Genomic DNA, 20,082 nt, shown 5'->3' with positions numbered 1-20,082 from the left:
GGCTTCTTTAGAGATAGCTCCTACTGACCCTGCTGAGCTGCCTGGAGACTGTCCTGAAGGAGATGAACTCCAAGCTTGGATCCCTTACCGTGATCATTGCTACTACCTTGAAGCATCAGCTGAGAGAACCTGGGCACTGGCCTCCCTTGAGTGTGCTCGCTTAGGTGAGAGCCTTCATTATCAACTAAAAAGATTTGTACCAATGTTTATAAAAAACTATCATAAAAAAAGTAAATATATTGATTTTTTTTAAAAAAAAGGAATATTTTTTTTTACCTACTAGGCTGTTCTAAAGCTGGCACAATGAAAATAAGCTGACACGAGTCACTTTGTACAGCCTTCTGTCTTAGATCTACAGCTTCCCTGTGCATGAGTTCCCCATTATATCCTGGCTTGTGGGATACCATCCTGGAGGCAGCAGTGAGGGCCACAGTCTTTAAGTATCTCCAGGTCATTGTCTTCTGCAAGAAGCAGTGGAGACACCAACAGAGCAGCATTAATACAGGAGCTATTGTTTGTACAGACTGAAAAATGGAGGTCATTACATGTAGGTTATGGTTACTCATGTAGGTTATGGTTATTTGCTTATTAATGCATTTCAGGAGCTACCTTGGTTTCAGTAGAAAACATGGATGAATCTCACTTTCTGACTCATAAAATTCAACCACTTGGAAATAAAGTAGGAGGCTTTTGGATAGGACTTTACCAGAATGTGGAAGGTACGTCTAAATTTCAATTTTTAATGGAAAAATGCATTGCTAATATGAGAAAATTGAGGATTACAGTACTTTTACAAAAAAAACATGGGATTCTGCTGAAGAGTGGCTTACAATGGATATTAAAAGTAAATTGCTGAGCTAAGGAGTTAAAATATTAATGAAATAGATATGTTTTAATTTTTTTTTACTCTTCGAGTAGGCCAGTGGTTGTGGCTAGATAATGCTGTCCTGGACTTTGTTAACTGGGAGGAGAAAGAGTTGGATGTGGAGCATCGGTGTGTGGAAATAACTGCACCATCTGGCTATTGGGACAAAAGTGATTGCTCTGCAGAAAAAGGATTTATCTGCAAAAAACCCAAAGGTAAGTCCTTAGTGTGTCAGCCCTTAGTGACAGGACAGATCTGTTCACTAGTAACTGTTACAGCCCTTCACCACAGCTGTGGAAGTAATTCCTGGCAGTTTGGTTTGGCATATTCCACTTCTCTAACCATTTGTAGTGGCCTGTTTTTGCAGACTACAAGCTCTCCAAATCACTGTCTACATGGAAATGCAGTAACATCCTGTACAGCCTAGGCTGAGAATGAAACTTTCAGAAACTTTTGAGTACCTAACACAGGTGTTGATATGGTACCAGTCAAACATCTGTGCAAGGGTATGACTATTCCAAGAACTGATTATTGTAACAGTTATTATATCCTTGCAAGGAGGAATCAATGTGAATAACCAATCTTCATCTTCCAGCTTGTTATTCTCAAAAATATATTACGTCCCAACATACCAAACTGGCTTCATATTGGCCTGATACAGTAATGCCTCAGGGATCCTAAAAGGTCACCTGTTTGTATTGCAGTAATGAATGATATGAGGTATATTTCCATTCTAAATGAAACCTTCAAGTCATTAGAGAAGCCGTCTCATCAGCATTTCTGGAAAATTTCACTCAATACTGTATATACCAGACTAATGCTTCAGAGATAAAATACTACATAAATTATTCCCAAGTGGAGATACAAAGGAAATTGTCTGCAATAAAGCAGTATAATTTTATTCTTCTAACTTAGATGTTAAAAGTCAACCTATCTAACCTAAAAAAAATGGTAGGTAGCCATTTCTTTTGTAGTAGCTGTGAGATCAGGTTTAATTTTCTAGCTTTTTTTAAGATTCTATTATTCAGATGAAAAGTTGAAAAAAATTTGATTTTAATGCTAAAGACATCTCAAGACATAGTAGGTGGTGAAAAAGTAACTGAAAATCTGGGGTTAGCATTTAGTCATTTTCCAAGTAGTCTTTAATTAGAAAAAGATGCTGAACTGTAGCCAAGAAATAGTCATCTCCCATGCACTGTTAATTTCTGTGCTTAAATCAGCACATGCCCATGGCAGTATATCAATTAATCCTTATTAAAGACTTACTAAAAACATCCAAAACACATTCCATCCTACATAATACTAAAATAATAAGGAATCTCTGAAGTTCATCCATTGAATCATACAGAGCTCCCATACATACTATTTCCTGCCTTGGGAGGGTTTACAGTTGGTTTGTATCTATTCATTTTGCATCCTGCTTTGCTTTCACTTTATAGTTTGCCTTTAAAAATTCTCCTCTCGTAATCAAGGGTGTTTGCAAACTGTAACGTATAAGAGCCAAGAGGAAAAATATTTTCATGATAATTTAGAACTCTTTAATTCTCTGTGTATAATTCTTCATTTCTGTTTTTTTTTTTTCCGCACTTCTTCAACAACATCAAAACAATGTAATAAAGGTTTTTAAATTTTCTCTGTCTCTATCTTACACAGAGGCGAATAGGAAGATTACTCATGTGATTCAGTAGGCGTTTTCTTGGGAAGACGTTTAGGAACCAAAAACAGTTAGACATGCAGATCTTCCCAAAATATGCCATTTAAAACTAATCTCCAGAGTGATACATCATGTTCTAAGTACATCAAAATTAATATTTCAGGAAAAATATGAAAAGGTATTTTGAATGAACATAGAAAAGAGTCAGTATTTTAATGTTGGTAATATAAAAACAATATAAAGTTTCAAAAGTGAATAAAGTAATGTTAAGTAGGAAGGTGAAAGCTTAGCAATGTATTTTTTGCCTCAATTTGTTGTCTTTTATAGCAGACATATATGTTACTAATGTGATGGTAGAACTTCAAAAGGTTTTGTTCCTGTGCTATTTTTGCAAAGAGTCAAACATACAGATTCTAATAAAGTGTCATATGATTTCTCTCTGAAATTTATTGAAGTTGAGCCGAATGGGAGTCCTATAAAGCAAAAAGGTAAGAGCTTTCATAAGAAAAATAAGAAAAATCTAAATAGAGGAAGAAGTTAAAATGCGTTTTCCCAAACCACTCTCTTATAGACAAGAAGTCCTACTGAGAGTTGCACAGTTATCAATCACTCGGGGTGACCCCATGGTGCCTTTCACATGCTCAGGGGCACCCACCTGTTCTTGGTCAGTGGGACTGCTGCAGGGCTAACCCTGAGCTGGCAAGCTCAGCAGTCACCAGACTTGAGAAGAACTTTGAGAACAGCTACAGAATGCTTTAACTTGGCTGTTGGAAACTATGTAGAAGTATAGGAAAGTTTTTTACAAAGATTTTATTGTAAATCATGTAACAAAATATTGTAAAACTAATTTCCAATAATTAGCTTCCAACATCCATTTAAGAGTACATTTTCATTAAATTTTAAAGCATCCCTTTCATGCATTGTACATTACTGTACTCCAGATCCACTAAAACCATATTAGCTTTAGGAACAGATACCTAACTACTGATTAGCAGCAATTCAGGGCTCAGAATTAGAGCCTTCAAGTTCAGGCAGGAGAGGGCATCTCCTTCATGCTTTTCATGTTGTATGTGGAAATAAAAACTACTATGGTTTCTCACACTTATATGGATTCATTTCAGAAAAGAAAAAGAATGAAGAGGCTCACCCACCTGTTCATGTCTCTGTTTGGCCACTCATTTTCTTGGCTGTTTTAACTGTTTTTGGAGCTGGCATGGCAGCCTATTTCTACAAAAGAAAAAGACGAAACCAGCTCTCAACAGATTCTGGCAATGAAACACTATTAAGATGATGTTTTGGTGACAGAAGAATTGGTGAGGATGGGTCCTGTGGAAGGTTACTTGGAGCAGCAAATTACTCACTGAAATTAAAGGATGTATCTGTTAAAAGTCTGTAGTGAGATCTAGTGTAACCTTACATTAAATGTTACACACATTAAATCACTTTCCTCTTTAGCACTAGCTGATTTTTTTATCGTGCATATTTTTCAAAATCAGGATTAGAGTTTGATGTTATAATTTTGTAATGGTCAAGATTTTCTCAAGTGCCTTAGCAAGGAGGGTCATGCAAAAAAAATTGTCAAAGACAATCATGTGTACTGAAAAAGGACTGTGAACGTCAACTAGTGAGAATGAATGTCCAATAAAGTACAAATGGCATTTAGAACTGCATTGCTGTGACATGGTGGACACTAAAAAATCTCAAAAATTAGAACCTGTCTAACTCTTTTGCAAACTTGAACTCATCTAACTCCACAAACTTCACTGCCTCAGACCAGTACTTTTATTGTTCTTTATGGCTAAATCCTATTACACTTATAAAACTGCTTCATATTATTTTCTTAGAAAACTTTGGGATAGAAAACCTTGTCATGTTCATTTTCTGCTATGAAAAACACAGCTCATGTCAGCAAGAATATTAAGACCAGGTATAAGTTGTAATAGTTTTTCAATTCAGTGATGTGATTTTTAACTGTATTATGTTCACTTACATAAATGAAAATACTCTTACCGTGACATTCTTGCTTCTTTTTTGTTAATGTTTTTAAATAAATTAATTAATTAATTTTCTATTAGTATAATTTTCAGCTTCAACATTCCCTGTGAATCAAGTGAGGGAAAGGGGAAGGGGGGTGCTCCTGTCAGCACAGTAACTCTTCTGTCAATAACAAGAAGGCCTTCTCTCCTCACCACTTTGAATTCAACTTGAATGAGCACCAACTTCCCATTTAAGAAAAAGGAACTGAAAACCAAGGAATGCAGCAGATGGTTTTGTGCTAGAAACCTGCAAGAGACTAAATTTTAGATGTCAGAAAAACATTAGAAAGCACTGTAAGATGGCTTTTAAGTGAATTGTAAACACAATTAAGAAACTAAACACTTTATGAGAAAGAGTGCTTAGTAGATATCCCCAGGAAACAACCTGCCCTCCCCAGGCTGCACAGAGTCTATTGAGCAAGCTGGAAAGTTGGGAAAAAGATGAAACCAAAACAAACCAAAACAAACCCAAAAAACAAAACAAACTTATGAAGCTGCATTCCTAAGCACCGAACTCCAGTTTTCTTGGTGTAAATACAAGCAAGAGCGTAGGACATTGCTGAGAACAGGTAATTGCACAATGTGTTACGCAGCAAACAAGATACTGACCCCAAAAAGTTTGCAACTGGCATGAAGCTGTTTGGTCATGTCAAATGGGGAACTCTGAAGTACTCAATTCCTCTTTTAGCCTACCCTAGTGTTTGCATTAATCTTTCCCCACCACTGTAGCCCTGGATAAATCCTCACAAGCATCCATTTACACAAGAAAGATAAGAAAGCCCAGTTTGAACTAGACCCAGGCTGGCACTTAGTGAGGAAAAGAGAGAACTGGGCAGGAATTGTTTCCTCCAAATATTTTCCCTTGAGATTTCCTTTGTTAGAGAAATTTCATTTTGTTATTTTAGATGTATCTGAAATATGATTTCACTCAGGAAAGTCAGCTTCTATTTGTGCCCCACCACATTGGTGCCTGTGACACCATTCAGCTCTATGACTTAGAGCTACCCTTGCAAGCCAGGCTCATGCTAAGCCCTCCCTTAATGTGACCTGCAAATAAAATAGTTATTATTAAGCAAGTAATTCAATTCCTAACTTTGCTGTAATCCAGACCCTTTTTTTCTGATTTTTTTTCTCCTACTGCTTTCTACAGCCAAGTCAACAAGTTTGTCTGGTTCTTGCAATAATTTTCCCCAACACTCTTTTAAAAACAAAAGCAACAATAGTTGCTCTTACTATGACATCTACTGTTCAGCTTCTATATATATATATATCACTACTGGCTTTTTCACTTCCTGATTTTTTCAGTTTTGTTATCACAACTTTTAATTTCACTCATGTAAATAAGCAGAAGGAATAGCAGGACTTGTGAACATTTGCAGTAGGGCTTTGCAGCATATTTGTACAAAAACTGCCATGCCAATACAAGTCTTCAGATGAGCACTTTGCTCACAGGTTAAAAGGATCTTTTCCAACTTAGCTTGTCTTTGGCTTTGTCTTGAAACAGCGTCATTAGGAATTTCTCATATAGATAAACACATCCTTTTACTTGGTAAAGTTTTAAAGTGTTCCAGGCAAAAAGTTTCCTTGCTGTTACAGGAAAGCTTATCACTAGACTACAGTGTTGAACATCACTTTTTTCTTTGACAAGCAGTTATGAACAGCCCAGCCCCAAACTTTGATCAAATAAACCAGCGTATTCATGCTAAATTTGCCTCAAAGTGAGCAAGAGCTCATAATGACCAAAACCTGCAGTTTCTGCAAAGTTTGCTTTCTTTCTTCTATATATATAATGCTGTGACATTATTGCAATGTATTGAAGTACTGGGATTTTGTCTCTGTTTGTTTCTGAGATGTAAGGGCTAAAATGGAGGGCTTTAATTGATATTTCAGTGCAAGTTTCTTGTCCCCAGTTCTCAAGTTGCTTTTCCATGTCTGTCCTGTGTAGCACCCCAAGAACTGACCTGAATTAACATTAGCAATGTCACAGAAGATGACAAATGTCTCCACCTCTAGTTACAAGGATGGAGACTTCAGTTTTGGAAGGGACTTGCTCTTCAAAGCGAGCAGTGTTTACAGTGTGGACTCCAGTTGTTTCAAAATACCATGTGACAGGACATTTCCTTATTTAAAGTACAGAGCTTTATCCATCAACCCGTTGACACAGAGAAGGACCCATTACTATCTGCAGAGAGAAGGATTTTTATACATTGCCAATCTTCTAATCCAACTTTTGGTAGAAGAATGAGGAACAAGTTACATTTGCAATGAGTTTCTCCAGGTTTCTAGTTTTCCTTTCCCTCATGCAATGCTCACTACAGTCATCAGGTAAGTTTCCTGTTAGTTTTGTATTAAACTAGATATAAAAATGTTTTACCTTGGGCAGCTTTATCGTTTTAATGTATAGATTGATTATTTTGTATGTTTTATCAGATTTGATACATGATCTAAAGAGTATGTTAGGTACCCTGGCAGCTCTTGATTCACAGAATAAAAGGGGAGGGTGTAGGGATGATGGAAAAATTGAGGTAATAAGAAAAGGATCTTTAAACTGGAATTTCTTTCTGTGGAAATATTAAATCAGATGGCATTGTGTGGGATGGAAATGAAAGATGAGGGAGCATGGACCTCTTTCCATTTACCTTCCTCCTCATAACCTATGGTGCAGTGATCAGTCAAGGGATTTACATATTTACACAATAGTTGTGTGAGTTTCTATTTCTGCCCCATGACATGAGGTATGAGAAGGAAGAACTGGCTCCTCCCCTCCAGTCTCACGAAATTAGAAGAACAGTTCTACTCTGAAGATGTTTATCAGTCACTGGGTATAGTTATAGGGAGAAATGTAAAGCAGTAATGTGTGGAGAACTGAGTGGAGGAACGAGTTTGCATGAATGTGAGACTGAGAGTCTATATCAGACTCCTGAGAGTCTATATCAGAAATTTCACTATAAAAGAACATTCCCATTATACTGTAATAGTTTAAAAATATGAAGCATTGCTAACCTTAAAAAATCTGAGTTTAGGATGAATCTGCAAGAGCTCTCCAAGTGGAGAAATGTGCAACTGAAACCTAAAATTTTCACAGTGTAAATATGCTCATGACAATCTGGTCTGTATTTTCTCTGGTCAGTCAACCTTTTTTTTTCAACAGGTAAGGAATAGGTGAGGTGAAAGAGTGGTTAGGGATAGAGTAATCAAACAAATAAAGCAAATTTATTGAGCTGTGCAGAAAACAAAAATGCAGTGAACTCACTGTTGTTTCAGTTCTTGTAGTTTTTCACTCTTCAGGAAACACAATGTATCACCAACTTTTCATCACAGAATTTGACCTGTCTACAGTGTATATGTACCAAATTCTAACCACAGTATTTAAACTTCTCATTTAACTAAAACATTTTCTTTAAAATCGGTAGCTAAGCTATGGAGGAAATGATAATAAAAATAAATTTTAAAAGATTGCATAACTTCTCAATTTAGATAGAAAAATATATAATAGATAGATCCATTACATATATGATTTTATTATTATTTTCATGTCCTTTAACAATTTTTCCCCCCTAGTTACTTTTACATTACGAGGAAATGCCAATGGACAGCCTTGTGTATTCCCTTTCAAATACAAAGACAAGCAGTACAATGAGTGCACAGATGCTGGCAGGTCAGATGGGCTGCTCTGGTGTGCAACAACTGCAGATTTTGATGCTGATAAACTCTATGGATTTTGCCCACTAATAAGTAAGTTTTGCATTTTATTCATTAACTTGTTGTGAAATGTTGTTGAGCAGACCATCTCCTGAGCTACCAGGCTTTTTATGAGCCACCAGTTACACAGCTGCCTGACTGACCTTGTTAGAGTAGCCCAAATGAAAATCACCTCACTGGACACTAGAGCCAATGGTCGAGAGCTCTCTCTGTAGTGATTCGAGAGCAAGAGGTGCCACTGAAGAGTGGCTCAGCCCAGAAAGGTTCTGACTCAAATGTTGCACCTGACTGTTTCCCTCTGTGAACCAGAGGGGTGAAGAGGCTCTTTTATGAGACTTAAGTGTATGGCATGAACAGCATGAATTTAGACATCTATCTTACTATTTATATGTTCACCTTCCTTTCAAAAAATTCCTATTTCTCTTCCTTCCTCAGGCATTCCCTGTAGGTCAACTCTCACTTAAACTGCTATTTTCTATTTTTTTCCCGTTAATTGTCTACCTTGTTCTAGTTTCCTATTTCCAGCCTACAAAAAAGTTCTGCTGTGAGAATTATCTTCCTCTCCCAGCTTTGTTCTGTCTTCTACACTGAATTTATGTTTGGATCCTTCCAGTTCAGGACACACTGGTCTCACCAATGCTCTTCCCAATAACATAGCAGTTTCACTTGGTTTTGTGAGTTGCTCTGAAAAGACCGCAGCTGAGCTGTAAATTGGTGTTACACAGAGTTCTTCTGTTGTTTCTCAAGCTGTCAAAGCCCACCTTCTGTCATTTTTGGAAAAACTGCTTCTCTTGATGGTAAGCTAAGAGGAAGTTCCTACTCATTCCTACCCTGGAAGCATGAAGAGCCTCCAGGGTCATAGTTCACCAACACACTTGCTTTTCTCCTCTGACTTTACCCTGGAATCTCTTTATTTCAATCAATAGATATGTCTGGTTTACCTAGAATTGCATTTACAGTATGAGAAAATCCAAAAGCAAGTACTGGGAAAAAAAATCACTCCTTTCTAAAAATATAGAAATTTTAAATAATATTTCTAATTTAAAAAAATATTAATTTTTCTAATTTGATGCCTAGACTTATTTCTTTTTTTTTCTGATGCTTAGCATGCATTTTTAGAGATTTTGCATTATTACACATTTTACTTTCTTTTAGTTGGTATATGTAAATCCACTAGAACAGTGCTCTATGTCATTTCTTCCAGATGACACAGAAAGATTTTGGACAGAAGATGTTTCAACTGGCATTCATTATCAGATAAACTCAGAATCAGCTCTAACATGGCACCAAGCAAGGAAAAGCTGTCAGCAGCAAAATGCAGAACTACTAAGCATTGCAGAGACTCAGGAGCAAGCATATGTAGGAGGTAAAAGGATAGAGAACAAGACTCAAAAATGCTGTGATGAAGTGGGCTGCCTTGTTGTCTGCCTCAGCAAAGAAAAAGGGCAAGGTGTCAGGGGTGGCTGGGCAGCCACCAAAGGGAGATGGTCTGAACGGCGCTTCCACTGCCTGGGGGTTTTTATGAAGCATTGGTCACAAACCTCTTTGGGAGTGAAATGTCCCCATGCCAGCGTTGTGCTCCAGATGGGAGCTCCTGCAGCTCCTGCAGTCGGTCCCAGGGGAAGGGTTTCCTCTGCTCGCCTTTGTGCAAGGGCACTCAAACCTGACCAGGGCTATGGACTGGTCCTCTAATTTACCTTTTTCTACTGTGTTTCAAGGACAATTAATATTTTCAGGAGAACATATGATGATGGTTAGATTGGTCCGAGTGTGGGTGCATTTGCATACATAAAATCAAAATAACTCCAGTGGATTTCAGGTACAGGTGTCATGGCATCTGTTTGGTTATAAATAGTGTAAAGGAGGCTTTGAAAGGATTCCCCCCCCAAAAAAAAAGCTCAAAAAAAACTTACTGACTTTTTCTTTTACGCCATGAAATCTGTTACAGAAGACTTTTAGCAAAATTCCTTTATGAATATCAGGCTTTTTTACATGTCTGTGTTTTAATAAAAGCAACTGAGAAAAATAAAATCTTATTTAAATAATGAAATAAGATGTTGATTTGCCCTACTAGGATCTGTGATAAATCAATAAAGATTCATTTACAAATTTTACTTTTTGCAATCAGTGTATCTCAGTAATGCAGAAAGTACTGGTTTGGGGCTGGTTTAAAATAAGAAATATTAATTTCTTACTTTACACTTAATTTCTTTTAGATGATCTTACTATGAATAAGAATAGAGAGATACAACTGAGAGATTTTTCTTTTCTAATTTAGAGCTAACAAAAGAATTTGGCTTTGCCTTCTGGATTGGATTGAATGCTTTGGATTTCAACAGTGGATGGCAATGGGCTGGGGGCAGCCCTTTCAGATATTTAAACTGGGCTCCAGGTGAGGTGTATCTATTTTGTAATCTTTGAATTAATTCTGATAAGACACCAACTAATAAAAACTTCCCTACTTAACTTTATTTCACGAAAGCCCATTCTGATTTATAATAGCTCAAGATCTAGATCCCTGTTTTAAGAGTAACACTTTCAAATTACAAAGTTCATTGTGGATATCAGTTATAGCATATTAATCTATTCTTTTATCTAAACAGAGAGCTTGTTTATGAAAGCAGAGTGTCATTTGGAATGATACATAACCCTACACATCAAAGATCAGAATTTTCCATAACACGTTGTTCACGAGTGTGAATATAAGTCAAATCTTCCAAAGGTAGCAAAATATTTAGCAAATAGTGGCTCTGTGTTGTTTGGAGAAATTCTAAACACTATTGAGAAGCTTAGGGAGCCAGCTTATAATTCCTCAACAGTTTATGCAAAATTGCACTGGGCCACTCCAGGAAGGGAAATGGGGTGGGTTTGTGATGTTCCAGAACAGGGAGAGTTCTTCTCTTTGCTTTTTGGGTTTTTTTAGTTCTCTGTTTGCTTTGTGCCATGAGTATTCCAAGCTGTCTCCTGATCTGGAAAAATTTCAAGGTATCAAATGAAAAATTAAACTCTCCTCTAAGTTTTCAAGAGCTGTATCAGGAAATTTCCTTTGCTGCTAATGGAGGTTTGTACATACTGCAAAAAAAAGAAAAAAGCTATTTCCTAGGAAAGCAGAACTGTGAAACTCTTGAAATATAGGAAGGATAATATAATTTAAAACTCAATATTCAAAAGTTTGGAAGTTTTAAACACAAGATAAATGTCCACTTTCAGCAGTTCTTCCCATAAGAACCAGAGTGTCAGGTAAACAATTAGACATTTCCCAGTACTATCCTGAGAACAAAGTCAGTGGACGGTCATTAATTTTTCTTTCAGGGTATTGACTAAATGTAGCATTGTAAAAACTTCAAGGCAGTTATCCTATAGGGAAGGGCTTCTTCTTATTAGTGATTCAAGGAATCATAAAAAGCAGATGTTTCCACTGGTAATATGATGTTTCTTTTAATATTTTTATTAATTTCTTGCTGTGAGATTCTGTTTTCTCTCCTACATAAAGGTAGTCCTTTCCTGCTCCCTGGGAAAATCTGCGGACTGTTGAATCCCAGAAAGAATGCTAAATGGGAAAACCAAGCATGCAATCAAAGACTAGGCTACATTTGTAAAAAAGGATCCTTCAGTTCAAAGCCTGACATTATGCCCATAGGTAGGTTAATCAAATAAAAAGAAAGGTTTTTATGATTTCTAGAAAGAGAAACTTGTATGAAACATTATTTTTCAATGAAGATATTAGAAACCTTCAAAAAACACAGCTATACATGACACACAGACTTTTATATGCTGCGTTTTTTTCTCCCTTTGTGTATTAAACATTCATAGGAGAATATTTTGTTCCATCACTCTATCATTCATTTTCGCAAGACAGATTGTAGATGCTCCATCATGGTAGCCAGAGCCAAAAGGCAAATTTGCATAAATATGGTAGAAATATTATACTAATTTGCTCCAAATGAATACCTGCAGTTACTTGTATATCCATGAAAAAAGTCCTCCTCTGTCTGATGACTGCAGTTTGGAGTGCTTTGGTTTCATATGAGCAGAGCAGGAGCAGCAACAACACTGACACAGACCTTGTTGCATTTGTCGGCCACCCCAACTCACCAGCATGGCTGTGAACATGCCCCATGTGAGAGGGGTCCACTGGACACGTTACCTGGGAATGTCGTAAATTTTACTTTTAAAAAGCAAGTTACACTAAAGAAAGTAGACAAATAAATTCAGAGAATCTTTATTCCAGGAATAACATTAAAAAGAAGCACAGGATTCTATTTTTAAAGCAAGACCAAGTTACGTTTTTAAGAATATAAGTTTTAACAATGCCACTGAGAGGATATGCAAAGTCCCCACTAATTTACAAGGCCTACTGACCTGCAGTTGTCAAAGAACTGCTTCATGCTTTTGCATACCTGAAAAAAAGTTTGTTTGTCAGAAACCATACAGCAGGCAGAGCCAATGTGAGTCACCACAGTCAGCACAAGACCGAGTGACAAAGAGAGGAGAGGCTGATGTCTGCTTTGTTCTCTCTTTTCTCACAGATTATTATTTCAAATTGCATTTCTGAAACAATGTGGGCATTTTTAGTGGTTCCCTGTTTAAGGAGAATTCAATCTATTTACATCCTGTGCCTCAATGATATTTGCTTTTAATTTGAATATATTTTGCATTGCCAACTACAGCTTTATGTTTATTCATATAGTTCAATTTTTGTAAAGAGTACTCAAGAGACCTCATTCTAGTGTCCTCTATTTTCCTCTTGTTCTGAAAAATTGTGTTCTGATTTTAGGGGAATTGAGGCCTTTTCAGTGCACAGATGGCTGGTGGCCATATGCAGGTCACTGCTACAGCATTCACCGGGACCCCAAAACATGGGAAGATGCTCTGTCTTCATGTAAAAAGCAAGATGGAGATTTGGCAAGCATCCACAACATTGCTGAATACAGCTTTCTAGTGTCACAGCTTGGTTACAGTGAGTATATATGTAGGCCTGTATTGCATTTGCTCCATCTGTGACGTAAAAGCTGAACTTCATATTAAAGTTTAATGCTTTCTCTGAAATATCAAAAGTTAAAGACTGAATGCAATTTACCATGCTCTTCTATGTTGTTGCTGTTGCATAAATACAGAACTATATCTATGTTTATCAAGGAATAATTCATGCTGTAAAACATTATTAAGGAGGAGAAGAAAATTTAAAAAAAAAAGTATTCTTTCCAGAGACACATAAGGATCTCTAATGATTGCACTTTTGGCACTTAAATTCTATGTACAAGGCTTTAGAACTGAGCTACAAACCTAGAAGATAAGCTTCTTACTGAGATTCAAACCTCTGGCTGATGCTAACCTCTTGCTACATATGCCCCTAAGAAAACAATATATTTTCACTTCTGATATTCCTTGGATCTGTAGTAACCAGTCCTGACACTGCAGATGCTGTCCTTGGTGAACACAAGTCCTCTAATGTCCTGGAAGGTGTCTTCATGGCTTGGGCTCAGAGTGATCTCCTGAGAGGTGGGACACCCATGGCCATTCAATGTCTTCATGCTCAGGACCACTTTGTTGTTCTGAATCACAGAAAGCTTGCAAAAATCTTCTGTCAGCTGTAAAGAGCCTTATGTTAATTAAAATCAGCATTTCTGAATGGAATCTGATGGTTTTTCCACAACACATTTCTTATAGAGATCTGAGAGGAAACAGCATTTTTATAAAAGCACAAAGACCACCTCTTGTGTACTACATGCCAAATTTATCACTCCCTGCTTGCTCTGTGTGTGGAAGAATTCACTGCACAGTGGAGAGTAACCAAACCTATTGTCATGCTTCAGAACCAACAGAAGAGCTGTGGCTGGGTCTGAACGACCTGAAGTCTCACTTCTACTTTGAGTGGAGTGACGGGACCCCTGTGACATTCACCAAATGGCAGCGCCGGCATCCCACCTACACCAAGGGTCTGGAGGACTGCGTCGCTATGAAGGGGCAGGTATAACATGCACTCATCTTACAGCAATGCAAATTGCTGACTGCATCCACCCAAAATCACTTATGTGCCCATTCAGGTATCATTCCTTATATTATCTTGAAATAGTTTTGCTCCAAAATTTGGTATCAATCACAAGGCAAGTTCAGAGGTCAGGAGACATCAGAAGGAGAGGAGGCATTTTCCTAGTACCCCTTTCTGAAATTTCTTGTCTGGTGAAAATGCTGATTCAGAATTTTTCCATTAAATTCTTTCCCTTGGTTTCAGCAAATAAAAAGTTTAAGCTCTGGGAGAAGAATAGGGATGAACTAGTTAATACCCTGTGTGGGTACCATAGGTGCTATTTGCCTACCTCATATTCCAATCAGATAGACAATTTTGTCCCTCAGTGTCACATCACCGGGACATGGCATGTAGGTACAGACACCTGGCACTAGGACATATTTCTTCAGCTGTCATCTACCTGACAAAAAACTAATGTAAAATTCTATGGTATTTCTGACTGCTTGACTCACAGACGTGATTGTTTGATACATTTACCTGTATGTGCATGCACATGTATGCACACACAAAAAGTGTCATGAATTTTGAAAGAAAAACATTTAAAATGCTGGTATGAAATGCATGCTGTTATTGAGAGAACTTTTATGTCATAGAATAATGTTAATGTTTGTCAGTATTAGGCACCAAAAGAATTGATCCTAAATCAGATTTTATGGAGGGATGAGGGAAAAGTTCTTCTTAAATAGGCTATATTTTTTTTAAAGCAATCAGTCATATTCAGATTCTTAGATGGATAAAATAGTTAGACTTACTGCAACCCTAGCAGATGTGCATTAGTTTGGTGTAATTAATCTTTTTTCCAGCAGTGTAGTGAAATAATCCTGCTCCAAAAGCAGCTGCAGATGAGATGGGTCTTTACAAACCCTTTCATTTAAAAGTTGTGATAACAAGTAATATTGAGACTTCAAAATGTTAATTTCCTTCTTTCACCTCAAAACAGCATTAAATGCATCTTAAACTAGTATACTTACAGATGTGTCTACTTGTTTTAATAAATCTCCAGCTGGCCTTGTGAAGAAAGGGAAAAATCACTACTTGTGTTTATGAGTGCCCTTCCTTGACACTTGCACCTTCTCCCTGCTATTCTAGGATGGATACTGGGTAACTGACGTTTGTACTAAGCAGCTTGGTTACATCTGTAAGAAGAAGCCTTCATCACAATCCTCTGAAAAAGAGACAATTGAGGACCCAGGCTGCCAGAAAGTAAATGCTCTCTCATAAATAATAATATTTGAAAAAGTGTACAGGAATCAATTTACTAGTTCTTGCTTCTTTTCGATACTGTCTTTGTATCTTATAGAAAACCTACTGTTGAGGCAATCTGGTCTTTTCCTGCTAGCAGTTTGCTAATAGATGTGCATTTTCCATCTTTGTTCTGAAAATTTTCAAGAAAGTTGAGATTCATGTACGTGTAAGTGAATCCTGCCTTGCCCTCCAATCCCAGATGAGCCACCCTGTGATTCAGAAAAGCATTGTGTCTGTATTGGTCAGCAGAGATCTCTGTAAGAGCAGGAAGAATTGGGGTTGTTTTACTGATATTCCTCCTTTCTGCTCTTCCTGAAAACAAGCACTTCTAGATTCCTCTTGGCTCAGAACTCCTTGTACTTGGGAGTGACAGGGACAGCTTTGGGGGCTGTGCTTGTATGTGAAGTCATGTCTGTATTGCAATATTTTGGTATTTCATTATGACTGATTGTGCAGTTTTGGAAAGCTGGAACTGCAGGTCCCTCTGAATAGATCACAAGCTCTTTATAGACTCAGTTTGCATAATCTCAACCTTACAGAGCACTGGAAAGCCACAGCAAACAGCAGTCACAATTTTCTTTGAAAAGTCATGTAAGCAAAAAAGAGATGAAAACTGAGATCTTAATGTCATCCCTTAATAAAAAGGCCTCCTGTAGGAGTGAACAGCATTAAAAAAGCACTTCTATTTACTAACAGATCAGCCCAGTCTCATCTTAGTTTTAAACTCAGCTGCAACAAATTGAGCATTTAATATTTATACACATAAGAGCAGAGAAATCCCTACATTGAAGTATCTTTCCATTGCACATAAAAAATTTTATGTTTGCCACAGGGTTGGAAAAGATATGGTTTTCACTGTTACTTGGTGGGTTCTGCACTTTTGACATTCTCAGAAGCAAATAAGACATGTGAACAGAGCAAAGCTTATCTAGCTACGGTGGAAAGCAGGTGGGAAAATAACTTCTATAAAAATCAATGCTTTTAATGGAGAAACTTGCAAGAATTTTCCATTTTTTGAATTCATCAAAGTGTTTTATCAGCATTTTCAAAAAATATTATTGTAGCAAGGCATGCAAAGAGAATCCATGCAGGAAAAATAAACCCAAAGCAAACACCTAAATGTTATAGGGTTATCTACTTAATCCATTATAGCAACTCTCAAATTTGGGGGCTTCTTGAACTAAACAGTTTCCTTTTATTTTTAAATTCATAATTAAAGCAACTCCTGGCTTTGGTGGGGTTTTTTGTTTTCTTCTTGGTTGTTTGGTTGGGTTTTTTGGTTTGCTGGGATTTTGGAAAGTAGGTACTACAATTTTCATCTACTTACTGCCAGGTGGTCTCTCATTATGATAGGAAAGCTTTAATAAAAATATTTTCCTGAACTACTTTCTAAGTCAAATTCTGAACAAATGTAGGAAATCTTCCCCAGAACCTGTCCTCTCCCACAGCCAGAATGTATCATCTCTAATCTGCCTACAACCCTGTCAGGCTTCAGAGGCTTCTTGGCCCCTGAGGAACATGACTGCCTTCAGATGGGTAGCAAAGCTGACAGCTTGCTCCTGTCTTAATGGTCTGTTTGAGGCACCTCAAACATTTGGAAAGACAGTGAAAAGAGTAAATACAACTAGAAGCCCATGAGAGCAGCAATTTGTGATGCTTAAGATGCCTTCAGCTGTACAGAGAAAGTTGTCCCTCATTAAATGCTTTTGACTGCAATTTAATGACTAACAGGGTTTTGCCTGGACTTCACTGAGGAGCTGCTGTTTTGGAGCCATGTTAAAACTCCTCTGTTTTTATCACTTAGGTTAGTATTGCACACTAACAGGCTGCAATGTTTCCCACTGCAGACATGAGCAAGCCTTTCTGATTAGCCTGACGGGGCTGAGGTCTGGAAAATATTTCTGGATAGGTCTCTCTGACACAGAAGAAAAAGGGAGTTTCAGGTGGACCAATGGAGAAACCGCTCATTTCACACACTGGAACACAGCCATGCCAGGTAAGCTCTGCATGGGCTCAACCCCTGCAGCAGGAGCGCAGCTGCAGCTCTCACAAGTTTGTGAAGTTTGTGCTTTCATTCCCCTGGTTAGAAATTAGAGTGGGCACTATGTTTTGTGCCTGTAGCTGTAGGTGGCCAGCGCCACCACTGTGTCACTGTGTCTGACACCAGTGCAGCCAGCACTGTCACAGCCGAGCTACAGGTGTTGGTGTAAGTCAACCTCCTGCCAAGGTGTGCAGAGACAGATTTTGATGGGTTAGACTGAAGGCAGTACTGTGTAGGAGTTAACAAGGTCCATGGAATAATTATTTTTGCCATTTTTAACACCAGACCAGTTAACAACGCCTCATCAGCTTTAGAAAAAATATTCTGGAGAGTTTTTTGACCCACAATGTGCATAGGTGAGAAGTGAGAAGTGAACATGCAGCTGTTTGGCATTTCAGCAATACAGCTTAGCAGCTACCTGTGAGCTCCTGCCTTCACACACCTAGTTATGCCTTAAAAGAAACCTGTTGTACTTGACATCACCCTTCTTGAAACTGATACTCAAGATATTGAGAACTCCAAAGTACTTGTCAGGTCATCTATTATATATGTAAATTTAATCAAGGGCCATTTTCCCTGAGATTTCCCTGGGATGGCAAGATAAGCAAGATTTGTTTTCTGAAGCTGCAAATGTCTGGTTTTGGTAAAGCTGTGTCTGTGGGACTCATTGGCCCATATCTGGCCTCTGACAGTTGATATTAAAAATTGTTTTATATCCAGGATATTTTTAATATTCATAATCTGTATCTTTCTTTTCATAATTTTCAATAAATAAAAGCAAAGGTCTCATTCCTTAGACAGCAATTAAGGCTTTGGTTTTACTCATTTCTTTTCCACATCACAAAGGGAAAGAGCAAGGCTGTGTTGTCATGGGAACAGGAATTGCAGCTGGATTATGGGATGTTGTTAGCTGTGAGAAGACATCAAATTATCTTTGCAAACAGCGGGCAGCAGGAGTGCCACCTCCTGCTCCTCCGGGACAGGTCCCTGTGGCCACGTGTGCCGAAGGCTGGGACAGAGCCTCCCAGGCAGACTCATGCCTCAAAGTAAGTGTGTGTCCACCTTCACTGGGAACCTCAACCGGGGCAGACCAGGGGACAGTGCCCTGGTCGCCAAGATGCTGGGACATTATTTGGGAATGATCTTCTCTTTGGCATTCATGGCAAGAAAGCATGGGGGAAAAATCCATCAAGTGTAACGAAAGTCAACAACAGAAAATTATAAACACAGACTGCTAGAAATATGCTTTCTTTTATCTAAATATCAGGTGAGAACCTCATCTAATTTACTTGCTTCCAGGAGTTTGGAACTTCAGGAAAAGCATAGTATTACATCTCAAGAGCTGGCAGTGTCATTTACAGAAAACAATGTTTCTGAGAGAAAATATGCCCCTCTAACAACCTTTTCTCACACAGCATGTGATACTCAGAGCAATACTTTTGGATCTGGGTTTAGTCAGTGACCCTTTACAACTTTTGAGCCTTCTCTTGATTTAGCTAAAAATGCCTTTAAAAGCTCTCCTTTTTGCAAAGTAAAAAAGGAAATAAAAGGCAATATATATCAAGTAAACAAATATGCAGCATTGTTCTTCCATGTCTTTATATAAGTCTACTCTCACTTTCTTTCCTGAGACTCTCTGCCTGTTGGGAGACCAGAGCTGATTTTATTCCTGTATTTACAAGGGTCTGAGCTTCTATGTCACATGTAGTTATGATTAAATTGGTTCTGCCATTTACCAAATTGTTAATCATAATTTCTCTAAAATGTCAAGCACTTAGTCCTGTTAAACATATCCTTAGTCCAAGAATGTATGTTCCTCATGGCAGAAAGTGTATTTTGTGTTTGTATGCTTGCACCTCAACACAAAAAAAGCTCTTCCTTAGCTGGTGTCCACACTTGGCCAAACAACATTCTGTATCCATTTTATCTTTTCCAGTCCAACTCACTGACTTACCCTTCCCCTTCCTTTTCTCAAAAATCTTTTGCTTTCTACTGCAAAATGCCATGGTTGAGTTTTTCCATCTTTTTTTGAATGTTTCAGTGGACAAAGTTCTGATTAAGTTACAGATTAGTTTTTTCTCCTCCTGATTACATTATGATACCTTTTGTTCTCCTCAGATGCCTACACTACTTTTGCCTTATTTTAAAGAAAAAATATTTACACTTCGCATTTTTAATGTTTAATATTAGAGGCTTGGACAGGTGTCTCACTCAAGGATAAAGGTGTGTTAAAATTATGCTGATTTTAATTGCACGTATTTTAGAAGCTTCAAAAATGTACTAATTTATTTTTACTTTTTGTTCTCAATAGTTTTTTGTGAGAGAGGGAAACCAAAAGAAGTCTTGGTTTGAAGCTGAAGAATTCTGTAGAGAAATAGGTGGAAATCTGGTCACAATCAATACAAGAGAAGATCAAATTTTACTATGGCAATTAGCTTCGTGAGTACTTGCCTAAGGATTCTTTTTCATGTTCCTGCTATGTTAAAAAAAAATTACTTAAAACATATC

General features: G+C 37.6%; 2 protein-coding genes across 2 annotated transcripts in view; both read left to right on the top strand.

Moving 5' to 3' along the window:
* LOC128815350 (macrophage mannose receptor 1-like) overlaps nt 1-4,529 on the top strand; it is a 33,004-nt gene extending 28,475 nt beyond the window's left edge. Inside the window, exons 26-30 of the mRNA XM_053992039.1 lie at nt 12-164; nt 603-719; nt 919-1,080; nt 2,975-3,007; nt 3,641-4,529. Of these exons, the coding sequence (XP_053848014.1) occupies nt 12-164; nt 603-719; nt 919-1,080; nt 2,975-3,007; nt 3,641-3,810 (635 nt within the window). The 3' untranslated portion in view covers nt 3,811-4,529. The remainder of the gene's footprint in view (nt 1-11; nt 165-602; nt 720-918; nt 1,081-2,974; nt 3,008-3,640) is intronic.
* Nucleotides 4,530-6,732: 2,203 nt separating this feature from the next.
* The window catches only part of LOC128815358 (macrophage mannose receptor 1-like), a 32,850-nt gene continuing 19,500 nt past the window's right edge, over nt 6,733-20,082 (top strand). Inside the window, exons 1-12 of the mRNA XM_053992050.1 lie at nt 6,733-6,880; nt 8,117-8,290; nt 9,462-9,623; nt 10,536-10,649; nt 11,751-11,897; nt 13,035-13,217; nt 14,074-14,228; nt 15,378-15,491; nt 16,366-16,481; nt 17,381-17,529; nt 18,421-18,620; nt 19,886-20,013. Coding sequence (XP_053848025.1) covers nt 6,820-6,880; nt 8,117-8,290; nt 9,462-9,623; nt 10,536-10,649; nt 11,751-11,897; nt 13,035-13,217; nt 14,074-14,228; nt 15,378-15,491; nt 16,366-16,481; nt 17,381-17,529; nt 18,421-18,620; nt 19,886-20,013 — 1,703 coding nt within the window. The 5' untranslated portion in view covers nt 6,733-6,819. The remainder of the gene's footprint in view (nt 6,881-8,116; nt 8,291-9,461; nt 9,624-10,535; nt 10,650-11,750; nt 11,898-13,034; nt 13,218-14,073; nt 14,229-15,377; nt 15,492-16,365; nt 16,482-17,380; nt 17,530-18,420; nt 18,621-19,885; nt 20,014-20,082) is intronic.

Source organism: Vidua macroura, chromosome 1 (genome assembly GCF_024509145.1).
Source record: "Vidua macroura isolate BioBank_ID:100142 chromosome 1, ASM2450914v1, whole genome shotgun sequence".
NCBI classification, from domain to species: Eukaryota; Metazoa; Chordata; class Aves; order Passeriformes; family Viduidae; genus Vidua; species Vidua macroura.
Note: the sequence above shows the minus strand (reverse complement) of the source record. Positions and strands in the feature narration are given on the sequence as shown.